Genomic DNA, 20,896 nt, shown 5'->3' on the forward strand with positions numbered 1-20,896 from the left:
TCAAAGTAGCCACCCTTTGCCTTGATGACAGCTTTGCACACTCTTGGCATTCTCTCAACCAGCTTCATGAGGTAGTCACCTGGAATGCATTTCAATTGTGCCTAGTTAAAAGTTAATTTGTGGAATTTCTTTCCTTCTTAGTGCGTTTGAGCCAATCAGTTGTGTTGTGACAAGGTACACAAGGTAGGGGTGGTATACAGAAAATAGCCCTATTTGGTAAAAGACCAAGTCCATATTATGGCAAGAACAGCTCAAATAAGCAAAGAGAAATGACAGTCCATCATTACTTTAAGACATGAAGGTCAGTCAATGCGGAAAGTTTCAAGAACTTTGAACGTTTCTTCAAGTGCAGTCGCAAAAACCATCAACTGCTATGATGAAACTGGCTCTCATGAGGACTGCCACAGGAAAGGAAGACCTAGAATTACTTCTGCTACAGAGGATAAGTTCATTAGAGTTACCAGCCTCAGAAATTGCAGCCCAAATAAATGCTTCACAGAATTCAAGTAACAGACACATCTCAACATCAACTTTTCAGAGGAGACTGCGTGAATCAGGCCTTCATGGCCGAATTGCTGTAAAGAAACCACTACTAAAGGACACCAATAAGAAGAAGAGACTTGCTTGGGCCAAGAAACACGAGCAATGGACATTCGACCGGTGGAAATCTGTCCTTTGGTCTGATGAGTCCAAATTTGAGATTTTTGGTCTGAACAGCCGTATCTTTGTGAGACGCAGAGTAGGTGAATGGATGATCTCCGCATGTGTGGTTCCCATCGTAAAGCATGAAGGAGGAGGTTTGATAGTGTGGGGGTGCTTTGCTGGTGACACTGTCAGTGATTTATTTAGAATTCAAGGCACACTTAACCAGCATGTCTACCACAGCATTCTGCAGCGACACGCCATCCCATCTGGTTTGCGCTTAGTGGGACTATCATTTGTTTTTCAACAGGACAATGACCCGACACACCTCCAGGCTGTGTAAGCGCTATTTGACCAAGAAGGAGAGTGATGGAGTGCTGCATCAGATGACGTAGCCTCCACAATCACCCGACCTCAACCCAATTGAGATGGTTTGGGATGAGTTGGACCGCAGAGTGAAGGAAAAGCAGTCAACAAATGCTCAGCATATGTGGGAACTCCTTCAAGACTGTTGGAAAAGCATTCCAAGTGAAGCTGGTTGAGCGAATGCCAAGAGTGTGCATAGCTGTCATCAAGGCAAAGCGTGGCTTCTTTGAAGGATCTAAAATCTAAAATATATTTTGATTTGTTTAAAAAAATGAATGTTTACTACATGATTCCAAATGTGTTATTTCATAGTTTTGATGTCTTCACTATTATTCTACAATGTAGAAAATAGTTTAAAAAAAAAAGAAAAACACTTGAATGAGTAGGTGTGTCCAAACTTTTGACTGATAATGTATGTGACGAATGCTATTGGATTTGATTATATGTGAAAGTAATAAAGAAAAGGTTTTATAGTATTCTCCTGCTGGCATGCTTTAAATCCATAACTATTAGGTTTACAATGGGTGAAAATACAGTATGTTCAGGCCTTCTGAGTGGCGCATCAGTCTAAGGCACTGCATCGCAGTTCTAGAGGCGTTACTACAGACCCGGGTTCATTCCTGGGCTGTGCCACAACCGGCCGTGGCCAGGAGTCCCATAGGACGGCGAACAATTGGCCCAGCGTCATCCGGGTTAAGGGTGGGTTTTGGGCTTTACTTGGCTCATCGCGCCGTAGCGACTCCTTGTGAAGGGCCGGGTGCCTGAAGGCTGATCCCGGTCGCCAGTTGAACAGTGTTTCCTCCAACTAATTGGTGCGGCTGTTTTCCGGGTTAAGCTGGCGGGTGTTAAGGAGCGCGGTTAGGCGGGTCATGTTTCGGAGGATGCATGACTCCACCTTTGCCTCTCCTGAGCCCGTTTGGGAGTTGCAGCGATGAGACCAGATCGAAAAAGGGGTGTAAAATAAAATACACACAAGACCGTCAATCTTGTTATGTAGCAAAATATTTTCTCCCCCAAAGCAAACAAGCACAAACAATGGTTGCTTCCTAGGCAGCCTATGGGGAAACCCAAGTACACATTTCTCCACCCAAACCTACAGTACTGTGGAAACCCCCCGTCATGCACTTTCAAACTCCCAATAATTAATTAAACTCTATTTGGCAGGTGTATGAATATATTCAGCTAGCTCATTAGTACATCACTGATAATTACTCTATTGTTAAAGTAAATTGAACACACTCATACATTTTTTATATCTCTCCTTCACATACAGTGGAGTTGCGAGGAGAACAGCTTTAAGACAAATCAAAGGCTCCTGAGGTAGAGGACCAGGAGGAGTTTTGGATTGGCATGTCGTCTCTCCACCCAGGCCCCCTCACGTGTGACAGCAAATAATGTTACAGAAAAACACAGGAACAACCTGGGCCATGATTATTAAAACGCCTATCAGAAGCAATTACATTCACTCCAATAGTTTATTACTCCCCTCACTAGACTGGCTGTCCTCATTCACTGCCTGGCTGTCTACTTCTAAAGCGTTGTTGCTTCCCTTTGCCAAAAAAGGTGATTAAAAGTTTATAGAGCTGGTTATGGCAGTAGTGTGCTTGGCATGGGCTGGTAATCAGACATGTGACAGCTGTCATAACTCAATAGATCCACGTCAATATGAAGACATAGGACAATGCAGTGCATTAATTGTCGCTTATGCAACATATTACTTATACATCACTTATGAGATGTGATTATATGTCGTGTACTGTATATGACATATTATTTATGTATCACATATGTTACATTCATTATAGGTTGCTTATGTTACATATTATACAGTGGGGAAAAAAAGTATTTAGTCAGCCACCAATTGTGAAAGTTCTCCCACTTAAAAAGATGAGAGAGGCCTGTAATTTTCATCATAGGTACACGTCAACTATGACAGACAAAATGAGAATAAAAAAAATCCAGAAAATCACATTGTAGGATTTTTTATGAATTTATTTGCAAATTATGGTGGAAAAAATGTATTTGGTCAATAACAAAAGTTTCTCAATACTTTGTTATACACCCTTTGTTGGCAATGACACAGGTCAAACGTTTTCTGTAAGTCTTCACAAGGTTTTCACACACTGTTGCTGGTATTTTGGCCCATTCCTCCATGCAGATCTCCTCTAGAGCAGTGATGTTTTGGGGCTGTCGCTGGGCAACACGGACTTTCAACTCCCTCCAAAGATTTTCTATGGGGTTGAGATCTGGAGACTGGCTAGGCCACTCCAGGACCTTGAAATGCTTCTTACGAACCCACTCCTTTGTTGCCCGGGCGGTGTGTTTGGGATCATTGTCATGCTGAAAGACTCATTCACGTTTCATCTTCAATGCCCTTGCTGATGGAAGGAGGTTTTCACTCAAAATCTCAAGATACATGGCCCTATTCATTCTTTCCTTTACACTAGGGGTGTCAAACGTACGGCCCGCGGGCCGGATCAGGCCCGCAAACGGGTTTAATCCGGCCCGCGAGATGATTTTGAAAAAAAGAAATAAAAAAAAAAGAACATTTTTTATTTTTTTTGTAAAGTATAAAAATGCGCTGCAATTTTTCAATAAAATAAACTGCTGTTCCAATTGCGTCCACTGGATGGCGCAATAGCAATTGTGTTAAGCAAGCAAACTGTTTATACCGGGGCAGAGCAAGTAGGTCAAGCACGTGCAGCCAATGAGCTACTTTGTTTTGCCCGCGATATTTATTACGGCTTCTACTTTTAACATTATGTGCTTTGGCACCCTCATTGCCCCAATATGTCTCTGTCAAAAAAGAGAAAAGTGGACGCAGAGTGCAGAGTGTTCGAAGAAAAATGGTCATCCTATTTAATCACGGAATTGAATGGGAAAGCTGTATGTTTGGACCTTCGTCGCCACTATGTGAGTCTTCATGCCGACAAATATGACAACTTTCAAGGACAGCGGAGATGAGAGAAGGTGAATGAACTGTTGGCGGGTCTGAAGAAACAGCAGTCTGTGTTTACTCACAGCCGAGACATCAGTGACGCTGCAGTGAAAGCTAGCTACCTCATTGCTAATGAAATCGCAGTGGCTTCAAAACCATTTAGTGAGGGTGAATTTGTAAAAACATGCATGATGAAGGCAGCGGAGATTGTGTGCCCTGAAAAGCGGCAGGCTTTTGCAAATATCAGCCTGACAAGAAACACAGTTGCAGACAGGATTTCCGATCTTTCAGTGGATTTGGACAGCCAGTTGAAGCAAAAAGTAAAGTCATTTATTGCGTTTTCGGTTGCAATTGATGAAAGCACGGACATTACAGATGTTGCACAACTGGCCATTTTTTCATCCGCGGAGTTGATGACACATTGACCGTCACCGAGGAGTTCGTGGAGTTGGTGCCGATGACAGATACAACGACAGCAGCTGATATTTATACCGCACTCGTCGGCGCGCTGGACAGGGTCGGAGTGGACTGGTCCCGCGCTTTCAGCCTGGCTACAGATGGTGCGCCCTCAATGATCGGGAAAAAAACAGGCGTTGTGACAAAGTTCAGAGAGAAAGTGCAATCTGCAAATGGAGGACGTGATTTTTTTACTTTTCACTGTATTTTGCACCAGGAGGCTTTGTGTTGCAAGTCATTAAAGATGGATAACGTCATGAAGGTGGTCATCCAAACTGTTAATTTCATCCGATCCAGAAGCCTGAATCACCGTCAGTTTGACAGCCTTCTCAGAGAGAAAGACCACATCTATGGCCTGCCATACCACACTGAGGTAAGATGGTTAAGCCGAGGTGCTGTGCTGAGGCGTTTCTTTGATTTACGAGAAGAAATTGAACAGTTCATGGAAGAGAAGGGCAAACCAGTGTTAGAATTTCATTCCGCAGAATGGATGCCGGACCTTGCATTTATGGTGGATGTTACAGAGCACCTGAATAACTTGAACAAACAGCTGCAAGGGCGCAACAAAGTTGTCATGCAGTATTATGACAGCATACGTTCTTTCAAGTTGAAGCTGTCATTGTGGGAGACGCAACTTGCCGGTGGTGATGCAGCTCACTTCCCCTGTCTGAAAAATGTGTGCGCTACCCAACATGTGGCAGACATGAAGCGGTTCAAAGATAAAATAACGGGACTGTTACGGGAGTTTGAGCAACGCTTTCAGATTTATGTTGATATGTTTTTATGTTGATGTGCTATTGTTTTTAATTGATTTTATTTTATTTGTATATTTAACCTATTCTTGACTCTGTGGTTTTTGCACTTGTTTGGGGAACAGGATTTCATTATTTGTATCTACATTTCTGCCTGAGAAATGACACCCTGATATAGTTCTGTGATCTGTGAAACAGTTCTGTGAATCACTGAGGCATTGTGTGTTTGTGTGTTCTTTTTCTTTAGAATTTTCAAATAAACTTGAGGTGTTTTATGATTAATATTGATGTTGTGCTTGTACTATTTTGGACACACTGTCCTCAGGCTCCAGCTTTATGTTGTATGTTGATCGTATTAAAACAAAGAAAACAATCTGAAGTTGTTGTTTTTAAGTTATATATACCATGATTTTTCCGGTCCGGCCCACTTGGGAATAGATTTTCCTCCATGTGGCCCCTGAGCTAAAATGAGTTTGACACCCCTGCTTTACACGGATCAGTCGTCCTGGTCCCTTGTTTCCACCCCCATGCTTCACAGTAGGTATGGTGTTCTTTGGATGCAACTCAGCATTCTTTGTCCTCCAAACACGACGAGTTGAGTTTTGGTTTCATCTGACCATATGACATTCTCCCAATCCTCTTCTGGATCATCCAAATGCACTCTATCAAACTTCAGACGGGCCTTGACATGTACTGGCTTAAGCAGGGGGACACGTCTGGCACTGCAGGATTTGAGTCCCTGGCGGCGTAGTGTGTTACTGATGGTAGGCTTTGTTACTTTGGTCCCAGCTCTCTGCAGGTCATTCACTAGGTCCCCCCGTGTGGTTCTGGGATTATTGCTCACCGTTCTTGTGATCATTTTGACCCCACGGGGTGAGATCTTGCGAGGAGCCCCAGATCGAGGGAGATTATCAGTGGTCTTGTATGTCTTCCATTTCCTAATAATTGCTCCCACAGTTGATTTCTTCAAACCAAGCTGCTTACCTATTGCAGATTCAGTCTTCCCAGCCTGGTGCAGGTCTACAATTTTGTTTCTGGTGTCCTTTGACAGCCCTTTGGTCTTGGCCATAGTGGAGTTTGGAGTGTGACTGTTTGAGGTTGTGGACAGGTGTCTTTTATACTGATAACAAGTTCAAACAGGTGCCATTAATACAGGTAACGAGTGGAGGACAGAGGAGCCTCTTAAAGAAGAAGTTACAGATCTGTGAGAGACAGAAATCTTGCTTGTTTGTAGGTGACCAAATACTTATTTTCCACCATAATTTGCAAATAAATTCATTAAAAATCCTACAATGTAATTTTCTGGTTTTCTTTTTCTCAATTTGTCTGTCATAGTTGACGTGTACCTATGATGAAAATTACAGGCCTCTCTCATCTTTTTAAGTGGGAGAACTTGCACAATTGGTGGCTGACTAAATACTTTTTTCCCCACTGTATATGTCACTGAACATTTTCAAACAAAGTGTACAACAACAACAATCCATGTATTCCTAGAGAGTGGAAAAATAGTTGTCGTTTTTACTAATGTGATTTCTCTGAGGAGAAGACCTTACACTAAACATATTGGAATTGATTGGCTCCTCTGCAGTGGTCTAGCTGAACAATTATCTTCTAGCTAATTATGAGAGGTAGGAGGAAGGAGGGTCCAGTCCGTCAGTCAGTGCATCAAGGCCTAGATGCTAGGCTAACAGAGGGTCATGTTTTTTCTCTATGCCTTCTGGCCCTTTGCCACGCCTTCCATTAAAAGGTCCTACTATTTTTAAATGGTTCAAACAGAACTGGCTTAGTCGCATACTGAACTTTGCTGACTTACTTTACACACTAAGTTCCTAACATTTCAGATTGCCAAAGAACTAGCAGTATGACTGTGTACCTGGCATCGTGAAAGCATACAGTCTCAGTACATAGAATGCAGTTGGTGGTAATTAAATAGTCACAGGTTGTCCCAAATAGCACCCTAATCCCTATGTAGTACATGTTATAGGTAATATAGTGCCATTTGGGACACAACCATAGGTATAGAGTAATTTCTCTTCAGCCTGGTCTCAGAGAAAAATGTAGTATATTTGACAAAAATCCATGCCACTCCATTTAGTATGATATGTTTCTTTATGTTAGGTTACATTACATTGACTAGACGTAACATAGTAAACGTAAAACCAGGACTCTTAAATGAGTATCATATGTTACGTTTGGTATTGACACTAGGTTACTTAAGGCAAAATGTAATGCGAATGTCTAGTGACCCTAAGGTTGCGTGTTCGAATCTCATCACGGACAACTTTAGCAAATCTGCAACTACTTAGCTAACCCTTGGGTACTACTACTAGGGTTGCTTAGCTAACCTTTTCCCTAACCATAACCCTTTAACCTAACTCCTAACCCTAACCTTAACCATAACCTTAATCCCTAACCTAACGTAGCATATCATACTAAAGCAGTCGAACGTAATATATCATACTAAATGGGTCAAATGCGATCAAGACGTAGGATACTATACGTCCTACAATGTTTATTATATTGTACAACCGCTATCACATTAGTAGGCCAATGTAATGTAAGCTAACGTAAAGTACCATATCGTACTAAATGGAGTGGCATGGTATTTTGTAAAATATAATATGTTTTGCTCTGAGACCAGGTTGGTCTCCTTCTGTCTCTTTCTGCCCTTCTCATCAGCCGTCTTCACACTGGAGTAATCATAGGTCATACAGCTCACAAAACCAATGACAGTCTTTAAGTATATAATTGTAAGGCCAACAAAGGACCCACTTTGCCCTATAAAGTTATTTTTGATAGGCCACCACAGCGGATGGAATACCAATCAGTAATAATTTAGTACCGGATTGATGAGCATTTCAAATACACATTTCAAAAGATCCAATTCAATCTGGGTCTAAGGATTGCCTTGCAGCATTCATGGTAGGCTAACAATGGAGAAATGTAATACCAACAAAAGGATGTTATTTTCTTCCTTGATTTGCATGTCCAACAACCATCACTGAATGGAAGCTACTCATGTGGTCACCACCTGTGTGTAATAATCACCCACTGTTAGGATCAACACAATAGGAACTCAATTCTCACAGAAAATGTGATTTGTCATAATATTCCAAGACGTGTAGGCCTACCTGTTATTGTATTTCTGTATTATTTCCTATTTGTAAATTTTTTGGGAACTTAATGCAAACTATCACATGTAATACTGCTCATATGCTTGGGAACACATTTCTATTGTGTACCAGGTGATACTGGGGTTGGTGACCAGTGCTATAACGAATTGCATTTCTCAGATACCTAACTTGGTTCTCTCTCTGCTCTGCAGATCAGGAGCGGATAGGGAAGGACTCCAACTACGAGCAAGAGGGGAAGGTGCAGTTTGTGATCGATGCAGTTTATTCCATGGCCCACGCGTTGCACAACATGCACAGGGAGCTCTGTCCAGGAAAGGTGGGCCTTTGCTCCAGGATGGACCCCATCAACGGCACTCTGCTGCTCAAACACATCCGCCTGCTCAACTTTGCAGGTCAGACACATCCACACGGTTATATGTACAGCATGTACATCACACTCACACAGGGCACCCAGACATGAACACACACCACCTCACTATTTCATCAGATGGTTTTTGTTTTTTTAAATGATTATTTCATCGATTTAATTAATCAAGTGAGATTAATTACACGATGTGAAATATTTACACAAGATTGAAGACATCTCTAAACGGAGAGGAGGAGAGGAGAGGAAGAGACTAAAAACCTAAAAAAATACTTCAGAGTAACACGTTTTCAAGAGAGGGCCTCTTGAACAAATAGAGGAAATATCTTTCTGGGTATTACAGAGATTAGTTTCAAATGGATTCAATGGAGAGAAAACAATGCTGCTCGCTGGAAAACCTAGAAAACCCCTTGAAGGGGGCAGTCCCTTAAAAGACAAACTCCTGGTAATGGTTTTGGGATCAATGTTTGGCAAAACATCTAAGAAAACTCTATTATTGATTACATTTATTACAAAAGACGCAATGGTGTATGTGAGAAACATGTATCTCCTAAGGGGGAGAAATCAAAGCAGCAACTGCATGTGTTTCCCTGGCTTATTTGAAGACACCATCAAGGGAAACTACACTAACTACACCAACTACACCAACTACACCATCAACTAGATCAGTTGTAACAGGTACCCCAATCTGGATGTAGACGCTGTGCCACACAAGTGGGTTGCTTCTTGGTTACATCAGCAGCAGCACACATCAGTATGTTTAACATGGACACCCAACCCACTGGGGCTATGGGAATAGCAGACTGGAGGGTCATTTATCAAAGATAATATTTATCTCCTTCTCACCAGATAAGTAAATTACTCACCAGAAAACACACAAAGAATACATTTCATTTTTTTCGCCTGGAAACAAAAATCATATGACAGATGGGTCAGAGCAGTTTAAATAGCTTTTTGTTTCACTTGCAATGAATCATTCCAGAGGCCACAGCCAGTGCTGTTTGTTGTTGTCGTTGGGTTCAGGGTCTCCGCTGAGATTGAATTACATTTTACATTTTAGTCATTTAGCAGACGCTCTTATCCAGAGCGACTTACATCAGCAATTAGGGTTAAGTGCCTTGCTTAAGGGCACATCGATAGATTTTTCACATTACAACCCAGTCTCAGTTTTAACCGCAGAGGGTCTGATGTGTCATTCCTCTTATACACTATTATGTTTTAAGCATCCAGGATAATGTGCAAATGACAAAAAGGTCAAACGTCAACAGCCTCCCAAAAGCAAAGCATTGTGGTACTGTAATTACTCATAGTGAGGTGGCCATATCTCTGGCAGGCTGACAATCATCAACAATCTTATCTAGGATATTGGTGGACTGCCTCTGTGGACTATCTCTACATCTCTACTCTCACAGCATCAGAGAGAACCCCTCTTTGTTCAAGTGTGAGGACGCTTATTCTTCTGTCATTTCAAAAAGTATGTACTAAGTAGGTTATTTGATGTCTTGCTCTGCGTCTTCTCATAGAAACCACAAGCAGTATGGCAGTGGTACTGACCTGGCATAGATATTTGTAATAGTTGGTAGAAAGTATTTTTCAATTATACAAAATCCAATAGTGTTGATGTCAGCCACTCAGTTCTAAGACAGAGGAGGGCATATTTCTATAAATCATTAACCTTCATGCTTTACCCTTCCCAATGTATCATTAACCTTCATGCTTTACCCTTCCCAATGTATCATTAACCTTCATGCTTTACCCTTCCAAATGTATCATTAACCTTCATGCTTTACCCTTCCCAATGTATCATTAACCTTCATTCTTTACCCTTCAAAATGTATCATTAACCTTCATGATTTACCCTTCCCAATGTATTATTAACCTTCATGCTTTACCCTTCCCAATGTATCATTAACCTTCATGCTTTACCCTTCCCAATGTATCATTAACCTTCATGCTTTACCCTTCCCAATGTATCATTAACCTTCATGCTTTACCCTTCCCAATGTATCATTAACCTTCATGCTTTACCCTACCCAATGTATCATTAACCTTCACGCTTTACCCTTCCCAATGTATCATTAAACTTCACGCTTTACCCTACCCAATGTATCATTAACCGTCATGCTTTACACTTCCCAATGTATCATTAACCTTCATTCTTTACCCTTCAAAATGTATCATTAACCTTCATGCTTTACCCTTCCCAATGTATCATTAACCTTCATGCTTTATCCTTCCCAATGTATCATTAACCTTCATGCTTTACCCTTCCCAATGTGTCATTAACATTCATGCTTTACCCTTCCCAATGTATCATTAACCTTCATGCTTTACCCTTCCCAATGTATCATTAACCTTCATGCTTTACCCTACCCAATGTATCATTAACCTTCACGCTTTACCCTTCCCAATGTATCATTAACCTTCATGCTTTACCCTTCCCAATGTATCATTAACCTTCATGCTTTACCCTTCCCAATGTATCATTAACCTTCATGCTTTACCCTTCCCAATGTATCATTATTCTTCATGCTTTACCCTTCCCAATGTATCATTAACCTTCATGCTTTACCCTTCCCAATGTATCATTAACCTTCATGCTTTACCCTTCCCAATGTATCATTAACCTTCATGCTTTACCCTTCCCAATGTATCATTAACCTTCATGCTTTACCCTACCCAATGTATCATTAACCTTCACGCTTTACCCTTCCCAATGTATCATTAACCTTCATGCTTTACCCTTCCCAATGTATCATTAACCTTCATGCTTTACCCTTCCCAATGTATCATTAACCTCCATGCTTTACCCTTCCCAATGTATCATTAACCGTCATGCTTTACACTTCCCTTTGTATCTTCTGATACTTCTTTATCTATTCTAAAGCCTCCACTTCTCAAATGTTTAATTTTGGCTCGCTCAGCAGCCATCAATGTCTCAACATACAAAGCAGAGGTATCAAACAGTTTCCAACCTCACTCTAGCCCCTGGTCCCAACCCCTCCCAGCACTTCCTTCCATCTCCTGCCCACTTCTTCCTTTGATGCTCCAAAGACTTGCTTGAAACATCAATGGGCTGAGATTGAATGAAGCTCCCCATCAGTGTTCTGAGTCTGCTGCTATCACGTCTGAGAAACATTGTTTTATTATTTTACCTCTACTGCAGACAGAATGCAGTGGGCCTTTCGACTGTCAGTCTCCACAGACACTGCAGTTATGACTATGGAACAAAGGCAAAGCACTGTGGGTTTTTCCCTCTCAGCGTGCTTCTTTCTCCCTCTTCTCAGGGAACTACCAATTCTTCATTGTTGTGTGACTCAGATGCTGCCAATTGAAATTGAAAAAAAAAAAATAATAATCTGCATGCCATAGAACTGTCAGATTATTATTTATTTTTTTACAGGAACTTGAAGAACAAGGCTTCACGTCAGTTAAGGCATAGAATAAAGACAGCCTCACATACAGTATCGAAGTCAGCCAATGGCTTTATACTAAACAAACTGTACATATATCACTGGCTTATAATTACAAACGGGGAAACACAAAATTAAATTGTAGTTTTAAACATTTTAATCTGAACTAGTTCCTACCTCATATTTTTCTAAATTACATAGCAAGGTACATTAAATACTGTATCTGTGATGAGGTGGTGATCAAGGAGTCAGGCGCAGGACGGTAAATCACAGAATAACAGGCTTTCATCCGCAAAATACAGGTTTACGCAGAAATGCGTCAAACACACTCCAGGGCACAAAACAGGCGCACTGGAAAATACAAGGCACACAGGAAAAATACTCCCGTCGATACAAAATACACAAGCTCCACCGAGCTTCACTAACCTCCACAATAAACAATCACCCACACAGACAAGGAAGCAGAGGGAACACTTATACAATGACTAATGAGGGGATAAGGACCAGGTGTGTGTGATTGAAGACAAGACAAATGGAGTGATGATAAATGGATCGGCAGTAACTAGTAAGCCGGTGACGCCGAACGCCGAAACCTGCCCGAACAAGGAGGGGAGGCAGCTTTGGCAGAAGTTGTGACAGTACCCCCCGCCCCCCCTTGACGCGAGGCTCCAACAGCATGCCGACCCCGGCCTCGGGGACGGCCAGGAGGACGCGGAGCAGGGTGAGCCGGATGGCGACTGTGGAAATACCGTAACATGGAGGGATCGAGGATATACCTCACCGGGACCCAGCACCGTTCCTCCGGACTGTACCCCTCCCACTCCACGAGGTACTGAAGGCCCCCCACCCGAAGCCTTGAATCCAGGATGGAACGGACAGAGTACGCTGGGGCCTCCTCGATGTCCAGAGGACATGGAGGGACCTCCCGCACCTCAGCCTCCTGGAGCGGACCAGCTACCACCGGCCTGAGGAGAGACACATGAAACGAGGGGTCATTTAGCGGACGCTCTTATCCAGAGCTCAGGGGGGGAGTAATAACCTATAAGTGACCTCGTTGACTCTCCTCAGGATTTTGAACGGCCCCACAAACCGCGGGCTCAGCTTCCGGCAGGGCAGGCGGAGGGGCAGATTCCGGATCAAGAGCCAGACCCGATCCCCCGGTACAAAGACGGGGGCCTCACTGCGGTTGCGGTCAGCGTTGGACTTCTGACGACGCACGGCGCGTTGGAGGTGAACGTGGGCAGAATCCCACGTCTCCTCCGCGCGCCGAAACCAGTCCTCCGCCGCAGGAGCCTCAGTCTGGCTCTGGTGCCACGGTGCCAGAACCGGTTGGTAACCTAGAATACACTGGAAAGGCGTTAGGTTAGTGGAGGAGTGGCGGAGAGAGTTCTGGGCATATTCTGCCCATGGCAAGAACACCGACCACTCCCCTGGCTGGTCCTGGCAGTAGGACCACAGGAACCTACCCACATCCTGATTTACCCGTTCCACCTGCCCATTACTCGCGGGGTGGAACCCAGAGGTCAGGCAGACCGAGACCCCCAGATGTTCCATGAACGCCTTCCAGACCTTGGACGTGAACTGGGGACCTCGGTCCGACACTATATCCTCTGGTACCTTGTAGTGCCGGAGGACATGTGTAAACAGGGCCGTGGGGGAGACCGGGGATGCATCCACCTCCACCACGAACAGTAGTGAAGAATCAGGGTGGGCCAGTACTGGGGCTGAGGTGAACAGACCCCGCAGTTTGCTGAAGGCCAGGTCAGCCTCAGCAGACCAGCGGAGCCGGGACGGATCATCCTTCAACAGGGATCTGTCTAGTTTCTTCATAATCCTTAACTAAATTCATACAGTCTTTCCCTCTGTGGATATAGCTGGCTCTTGGACTGAAATGTTTAACTGTGCCCTACTTGGTCAGATAATTCATAATGTGTTTGAAAATGTGGCAAATATAGAGTGATTGTTGACGATAATTGTAATGCTAGGATGAGTATGAATGTGTATCAGCCTTCTCTTTCCTCAATCACATGCCAACAGAATAGCGTGATTTAACACAGCACACTAGAGTGCATGGCAGTGCCGGTGTGAAACATTAAGAAAACAGAGACAGAACATATTTTTTCCTTCGGTCCATGAATCCTCTGTTGAAATAGTCTCTTAACCTTCACGTAAATTGCGGGTTGCAGGTAGCCTAGCGGTTAGAGTGTTGGGCTAGTAACCGAAAGTTCTCTGGTTCGAAAACCCGAGCCGCCAAGGTGAAAAGTGTGTAGGTTTGCCCTTGAGCAAGGCACGTAAACCTAATTGTCTTCAGGGGTGTCATACTACTATGGCTGAACCTGTAAAACAACATACTTCACCTATCCAGTGACAATACAAAACTTTTTTTTGCGGCGTTGTTTGTTTACATTAAAATCACACAAGACTCACATACTGTACCTCTATCAAGTTTAATCATCTTATTGTGTCTGTCTGAGCTCTCCAGAGAGAGACTCTACTATAGTATTCAATCCAATCACAAACTATTCATGTTTCTTGATTGTACAAATAATGAGTGGTTGAATCACGAGAGGCAAATCAACCATAAAATACCAGGAAAAATGCCCTGCTCATTCACTGCTGAACTTGGAGGGTGAGTGAGTCTGCAGGCTAAATGTGTGGAAGTGTGAGTGTGGCAAACGGCTCGGCTCGGATCCTGAATAGGAAATGACTCGGAGGACAATGGACTGCATAAAGAGAAACTCTAAACAATGTGCACAGAGTGCATTCAATTATGTTTTCATGACTGAAAAATGGCTGCATTTTTAAAGATTGCTCTCAGGACCCTGTTTCTGTAGTCTAAAATATGCTTAAGGAAACTTCTGAATAAAAGTTATGAAAATATTTAGCTAATTTCATGTCTTCAGGGGTTTGCTGTGGTGACTGCAAGAGGATATATAGATGTATGCTTATGGTATCAAACAATGCCCTCAGCTTAGGCTCTGGTATGGTATATTCTAGAGTGGTTCACTATCACCCTGTCAGTCTGCTGTGAGGATGCACCTTTCTGATAATCCGTTTTAATTGGCCACAACTAGTACCATGAGTTCTCCTTATTATATAACTTAACTAGAGAAAACTCTACTCCCTAGCCATAATATCACACCAAAAGCATTTTAAATGAAGCTCTGGAGAACAATGATACTGCAAAGTAAAATACAACGCACGACAAGTGCTCTTAGCCTTAAGTCTGGACAGTAATGTTTCTGACATGCATCTGAAGCCAAGTACTGTAGCCTGTCCCTAAATCTGTGTGATCTTTAGCCAGCTTCTCTTACTATCGTTGTCATGCCATGTATTTGTATTTTTTATTTAACCTTTATTTAATTCGGCAAGTCAGTTAAGAACAAATTCTTATTTTAATGAAGGCCTACACCGGCCAAACCCGGACGACGCTGGACCAATTGTGCGCCGCCCTATGGGACTCCCAATCACGGCCGGTTGTGATACAGCCTGGAATCGAACCAGGGTGTCTGTAGTGATGCTTCAAGCACTGAGATGCAGTGCCTTAGACCGCTGCGCCACTCGGGAGTATGAAAAGACTGTATGGCAACGGCATGCCTCCATGGCAACGATAGTCCGAGGAGTTGGCTAAAACTCATACATATATGAGACCATGCATGCTAGAAGGCATGCCATGAACATACAGTCCGTCTAGGGAACAGCCTGGGTAGGAAATGCCAATAATCTCTGGGCCAACCTCAGATTGGAGCAGCAAGCATGACCAAAAGATCGTAAACTGTTAAATGTAATTAGATCTGCAGTGGCAGGCTGTGGTGCTGCATTAGTGTCTGAAAGGACCAATGTTGCGGTCAGGATCCATTTTCCTCTCACAGTGACAGCATGGTGCCCAGTGCCATGCGAGGGGCTACGGCCTCAAAGCCTTAATATGCCCTAATACACAGCTCCAACTGGGCCAGTGGGAGAGCTATGTGCCTTATGAAAAAAAAAAAAATTTGACCAATACTATGATTAAACTCCTGGATACAAATTATTACACTCATGGAGAGTGCGTTATAAACATATCTCTTCTGCTGTAATCCCTCTCATCTGCTTATTTTGCTGTGAGATGTGGGCTGCGTTGTCACTGAGGCACGGCTGAGCACACAGTAATGCCTTAATCCAGAGGGGCTGGCTCATCGAGATGTGGATTAGGCTGCTGCGCACGTCTTCCGCCCTACGCTAAACAAAGAGAAGGAAAAAGTACGCTCATCAGCAGAAATCCAAACTGCCGAGATCATCCACGCTTTCCCCCTTGTTTGTAAGATGGGACACCCATTGTGCTTGGGGAGACTTATTGATAAGCCCAGCATTAAAAGAGAAATGCCAGCACCTTACGCCTTTCATCAGTGGATGGCTGTGTGCTGCTGCATGTTCAAACTTGGGTTTTAAAGTGGAAGTCGATAGGGACTTACTCCTCTTTCCATCCTCAGCAGAGAGCAGTGATGCTATACTTAATATCTTCAAGGGGCATCTCAGGGAAGTAAATGGTGTTGTGTAGTTTTAATAATTTACAATATCATAAAGGAGCATGTCGGGAAAATATGTTGTTGTGTATTGTTTGTTGTGTAGTGGGGACTGTTTTGTTGATGGTGAGAATTTGCAGACATTTGGCTGCTAAGTCATATGACATACCATTACTATAGTTCGTATTTCAAAACATATTGTGGAAAAACACCAACAAAGAATTGCAGTGTGCGATAACACTACACAGTAATACTTTATTCTAAAAGAAAAGCTGTTTCCCAAAAATCCCCCCCCATGCAGTTCTCACTTAGAGAACGGAAGAAAACATTTTAATAGATGACTGCAGATATGATTTGACTAGGCAGAAACCCCTAGACAGAACAGACCAGAGAGAGAATATACAATCAGCATATGTTACTTATTCTCTCTTATACTTACTTTGTTGAATTGAAAAGTTGTATTTTCATATTACAGTTTATTTTGGTTAGCCGCATACATTTGCACATTCCGCTTTGACTATATATATATATATATATATATATATATATATATATATATATATATATATATATATATATATAACAATTCAAACAAATGCATTGACACTCTCTCTCCTCTGTCCTTCAGGCATAGCTGGCAACCCAGTGCTCTTCAATGAGAACGGCGACGCCCCTGGTCGCTATGAGATTTACCAGTACCAGATCAGAAACAGAACAGCCGAGTACAAAATCATCGGCCACTGGACCGAACAGCTCTATCTGAACGTAAGGATTTCTTTTTTATATATTTAACACAGCAGATACTGTACTATAGTTATACAGTGAGGGAAAAAAGTATTTGATCCCCTGCTGATTTTGTACGTTTGCCCACTGACAAAGACACGATCAGTCTATAATTTTAACAGAAAAATCCAGAAAGAAAATGTTATAAATTGATTTGCATTTTAATGAGGGAAATAAGTATTTGACCCCTCTGCAAAACATGACTTAGTACTTGGTGGCAAAACCCTTGTTGGCTATCACAGAGGTCAGATGTTTCTTGTAGTTGGCCACCAGGTTTGCACACATCTCAGGAGGGATTTGTCCTACTCCTCTTTGCAGATCTTCTCCAAGTCATTAAGGTTTCGAGGCTGACGTTTGGCAACTCGAACCTTCAGCTCCCTCCACAGATTTCCAATGGGATTAAGGTCTGGAGACTGGCTAGGCCACTCCAGGACCTTAATGTGCTTCTTCTTGAGCCACTCCTTTGTTGCCTTGGCCATGTGTTTTGGGTCATTGTCATGCTGGAATACCCATCCACGACCCATTTTCAATGCCCTGGCTGAGGGAAGGAGGTTCTCACCCAAGATTTGACGGTACATGGCCCCGTCCATCCTCCCTTTGATGCGGTGAAGTTGTCCTGTCCCCTTAGCAGAAAAACACCCTCAAAGCATAATGTTTCCACCTCCATGTTTGACGGTGGGGATGGTGTTCTTGGGGTCATAGGCAGCATTCCTCCTCCTCCTCCAAACACGGCGAGTTGAGTTGATGCCAAAGAGCTCGATTTTGGTCTCATCTGACCACAACACTTTCACTCAGTTCTCCTCTGAATCATTCAGATGTTCATTGCCAAACTTCAGACGGCCCTGTATATGTGCTTTCTTGAGCAGGGGGACCTTGCGGGCGCTGCACAATTTCAGTCCTTCACGGCGTAGTGTGTTACCAATTGTTTTCTTGGTGACTAATGTCCCAGCTGCCTCTCACTGTTCAAATAAACCTACCATTACAATGATAGACTGATAATTTCTTTGTCAGTGGGCAAACATACAAAATCAGCAGGGGATCAAATACTTTTTTCCCCTCACTGTATTATCAGACATATCCCCTCCAAATGACCTTTATGTTTTTCACCATTTGTTGTCTGTGGCTCTCCTCCTAAAGCAGCTTTGACAGGATGTTGTCATCTGTTGGTTATACTGCAGTGCTTCCTTTGCTCAGTAATTTCTCCTAAACCATTAGCTACTGCTTTGGGCACACGTTTTCAACGGTGCAAACATCCAGAGGGTGCTTTAATGATTAACAACACGGACTGGGATGAAAAGAAACCAATAAGAGCTTAAAAACAGACACATTGCTATAATGACTTCAGACACCAATCCACTGTCTTAGCAAAACAATATGGTGGAGTTGTGGACACAGGAGGTTACAAAGCTATAACAATTAATTACATGATGCCGGCCCTGCAAATAGTGTTTGAACGGAATATGAAGAGATGGCCTTGGGCAAAGAAAGAGAAAGAAAAAAGAAGCGTGTTTCTATGGCGTCGACCTGGTTTCTATGGCGTCGACCTGGGTCTGTGTCTCTTTCAACGCTGTGTGAATGGCGGAAGACCATGAATGTTTTTGTAAATGTGTTGTAAATGCTAGTCCTGCGGTGTGCGCCAATTCTCTTTCCAAATGAGCTTTTAGTTAAATAGGATTCTTATAGCTGTTAATTAAATACACATTTGGGGATGCGTTTGCCGCCTATGAATTTCACAAACACCATTGACGGCAAAAAAAAGTGAATAACATAACACTAAATATATCCTTTCAAGAAGGCAAATAGTGTTCATGGGTAATATACTTTTTAATGGAGAGGAAAGAGAAAAAAGCCCCTAAAAGAACTGTATGCCAGTGGTAATTGTCATTAAGCAAGAAGAGACTGTTTATGGGTTATAGTGTTAGTTATTTGTGAAGTGTTTGACTGTACCCCTCCTCTCCTCTCCATCCCCCCTCAGATCCGAGCAATGCACTGGCCAGGTGGAGGTCGTCAGATCCCCTACTCCATCTGCAGTCACCCCTGCCAGGCCGGAGAGCGCAAGAAGGTAGTGAAGGGCATCCCTTGCTGCTGGCACTGCGAGCGCTGCACTGGCTACCAGTATCAAGCAGACACCTACAGCTGCAAAATGTGCCGCTTTGACCTGCGTCCCAACGAGAACCATACGGCCTGCCGTCCCATCCCCATCGTCAAGCTGGAGTGGAGCTCCCCCTGGGCCGTCATCCCTGTCCTCATCGCTGTGCTGGGCATCATGGCCACTCTGTTCGTGGTGGTCACCTTCATCCGCTACAATGACACGCCCATCGTCAAGGCGACGGGCCGCGAGCTCAGCTACGTTCTGCTGACTGGTATCTTCATGTGCTACGCCACCACCTTCCTCATGATTTCTGCCCCTGATGTTGGAATCTGCTCCCTCAGACGGATCTTCCTGGGTCTGGGGATGAGTATCAGCTACGCAGCCCTGCTCACCAAGACTAACCGCATCTACCGCATCTTTGAGCAGGGATCCATGTCGGTGAGTGCCCCCAGGTTCATCTCCCCAGCCTCCCAGCTGGTCATCACCTTCAGTCTGACTTTGGTGCAGCTACTGGGGGTGTGTATCTGGTTCGGTGTGGACCCGTCTCAGGCCATCATCGACTACGAGGACCAGCGCACGGCAAATCCGGACATGGCCCGTGGCGTGCTCAAATGTGACATCTCCGACCTTTCTCTGATCTGCCTGCTGGGCTACAGCATGCTGCTCATGGTCACCTGCACGGTGTACGCCATCAAGACCCGGGGGGTGCCGGAGACCTTCAACGAGGCCAAGCCCATCGGCTTCACCATGTACACCACCTGTATAGTCTGGCTGGCCTTCATCCCAATCTTCTTTGGCACCTCCCAGTCCACAGAGAAGGTAAGATCTGGCTGGCCTTCAACCTCATCTTCTTTGGCACCTCCCAGTCCACAGAGAAGGTAAGATCTGGCTGGCCTTCAACCTCATCTTCTTTGGCACCTCCCAGTCCACAGAGAAGGTAAGATCTGGCTGGTCTTCAACCCCATTTTCTTTGGCACAGCCCAGTCCACAGAGAAGGTAAGATCTGGCTGGCCTTCAACCCCATCTTCTTTGGCACCTCCCAGTCCACAGAGAAGGTAAGCTCAGAGGTGTGTTCTTTCTTGGTCTGTTTGTTTTCTGTTGGTGTTGATATGCCAAAGGACAGCACTAGCACAAATATGATTCTCTATCGCTCTCTCAGTTGAAACATATTTATTTTTCATAATGTTTTGTTTATAGAGAGGCCATTGTACCGTTGTTCATTATGGAAGGACTGTGCTGGGGAGTCAGTATACTGTAGATGGACATGGCTGGATGAAAATAGCATTATGCTATGGTATGCATGAGCCTTTTCTGTCAGAGCTTAAAGGATGGTGAATACTGCTGTTATACTCTGTGTCAGAACACTGATTTTCACTGTGTAGTCATAAAGTTGTAATCTCCCCTGCTGTCTTGGTTTGATGAAGACTAAAATTACAAGCAGAGTAGTGTATGAT

At 43.5% G+C, this 20,896-nt stretch overlaps 1 protein-coding gene across 1 annotated transcript in view; it reads left to right on the plus strand.

Moving 5' to 3' along the window:
- Positions 1-20,896, plus strand: part of LOC311138477 (metabotropic glutamate receptor 4-like) — a gene marked incomplete at both ends in the record, with an annotated part of 220,973 nt that overhangs the window by 175,013 nt on the left and 25,064 nt on the right. Inside the window, 3 exons of the mRNA XM_084173172.1 lie at positions 8,480-8,680; positions 17,196-17,332; positions 19,326-20,261. Coding sequence (XP_084029298.1) covers positions 8,480-8,680; positions 17,196-17,332; positions 19,326-20,261 — 1,274 coding nt within the window. The remainder of the gene's footprint in view (positions 1-8,479; positions 8,681-17,195; positions 17,333-19,325; positions 20,262-20,896) is intronic.

This window comes from Coregonus lavaretus (assembly GCF_964263955.1).
Source record: "Coregonus lavaretus genome assembly, chromosome: 12".
Classification (NCBI taxonomy): domain Eukaryota; kingdom Metazoa; phylum Chordata; class Actinopteri; order Salmoniformes; family Salmonidae; genus Coregonus; species Coregonus lavaretus.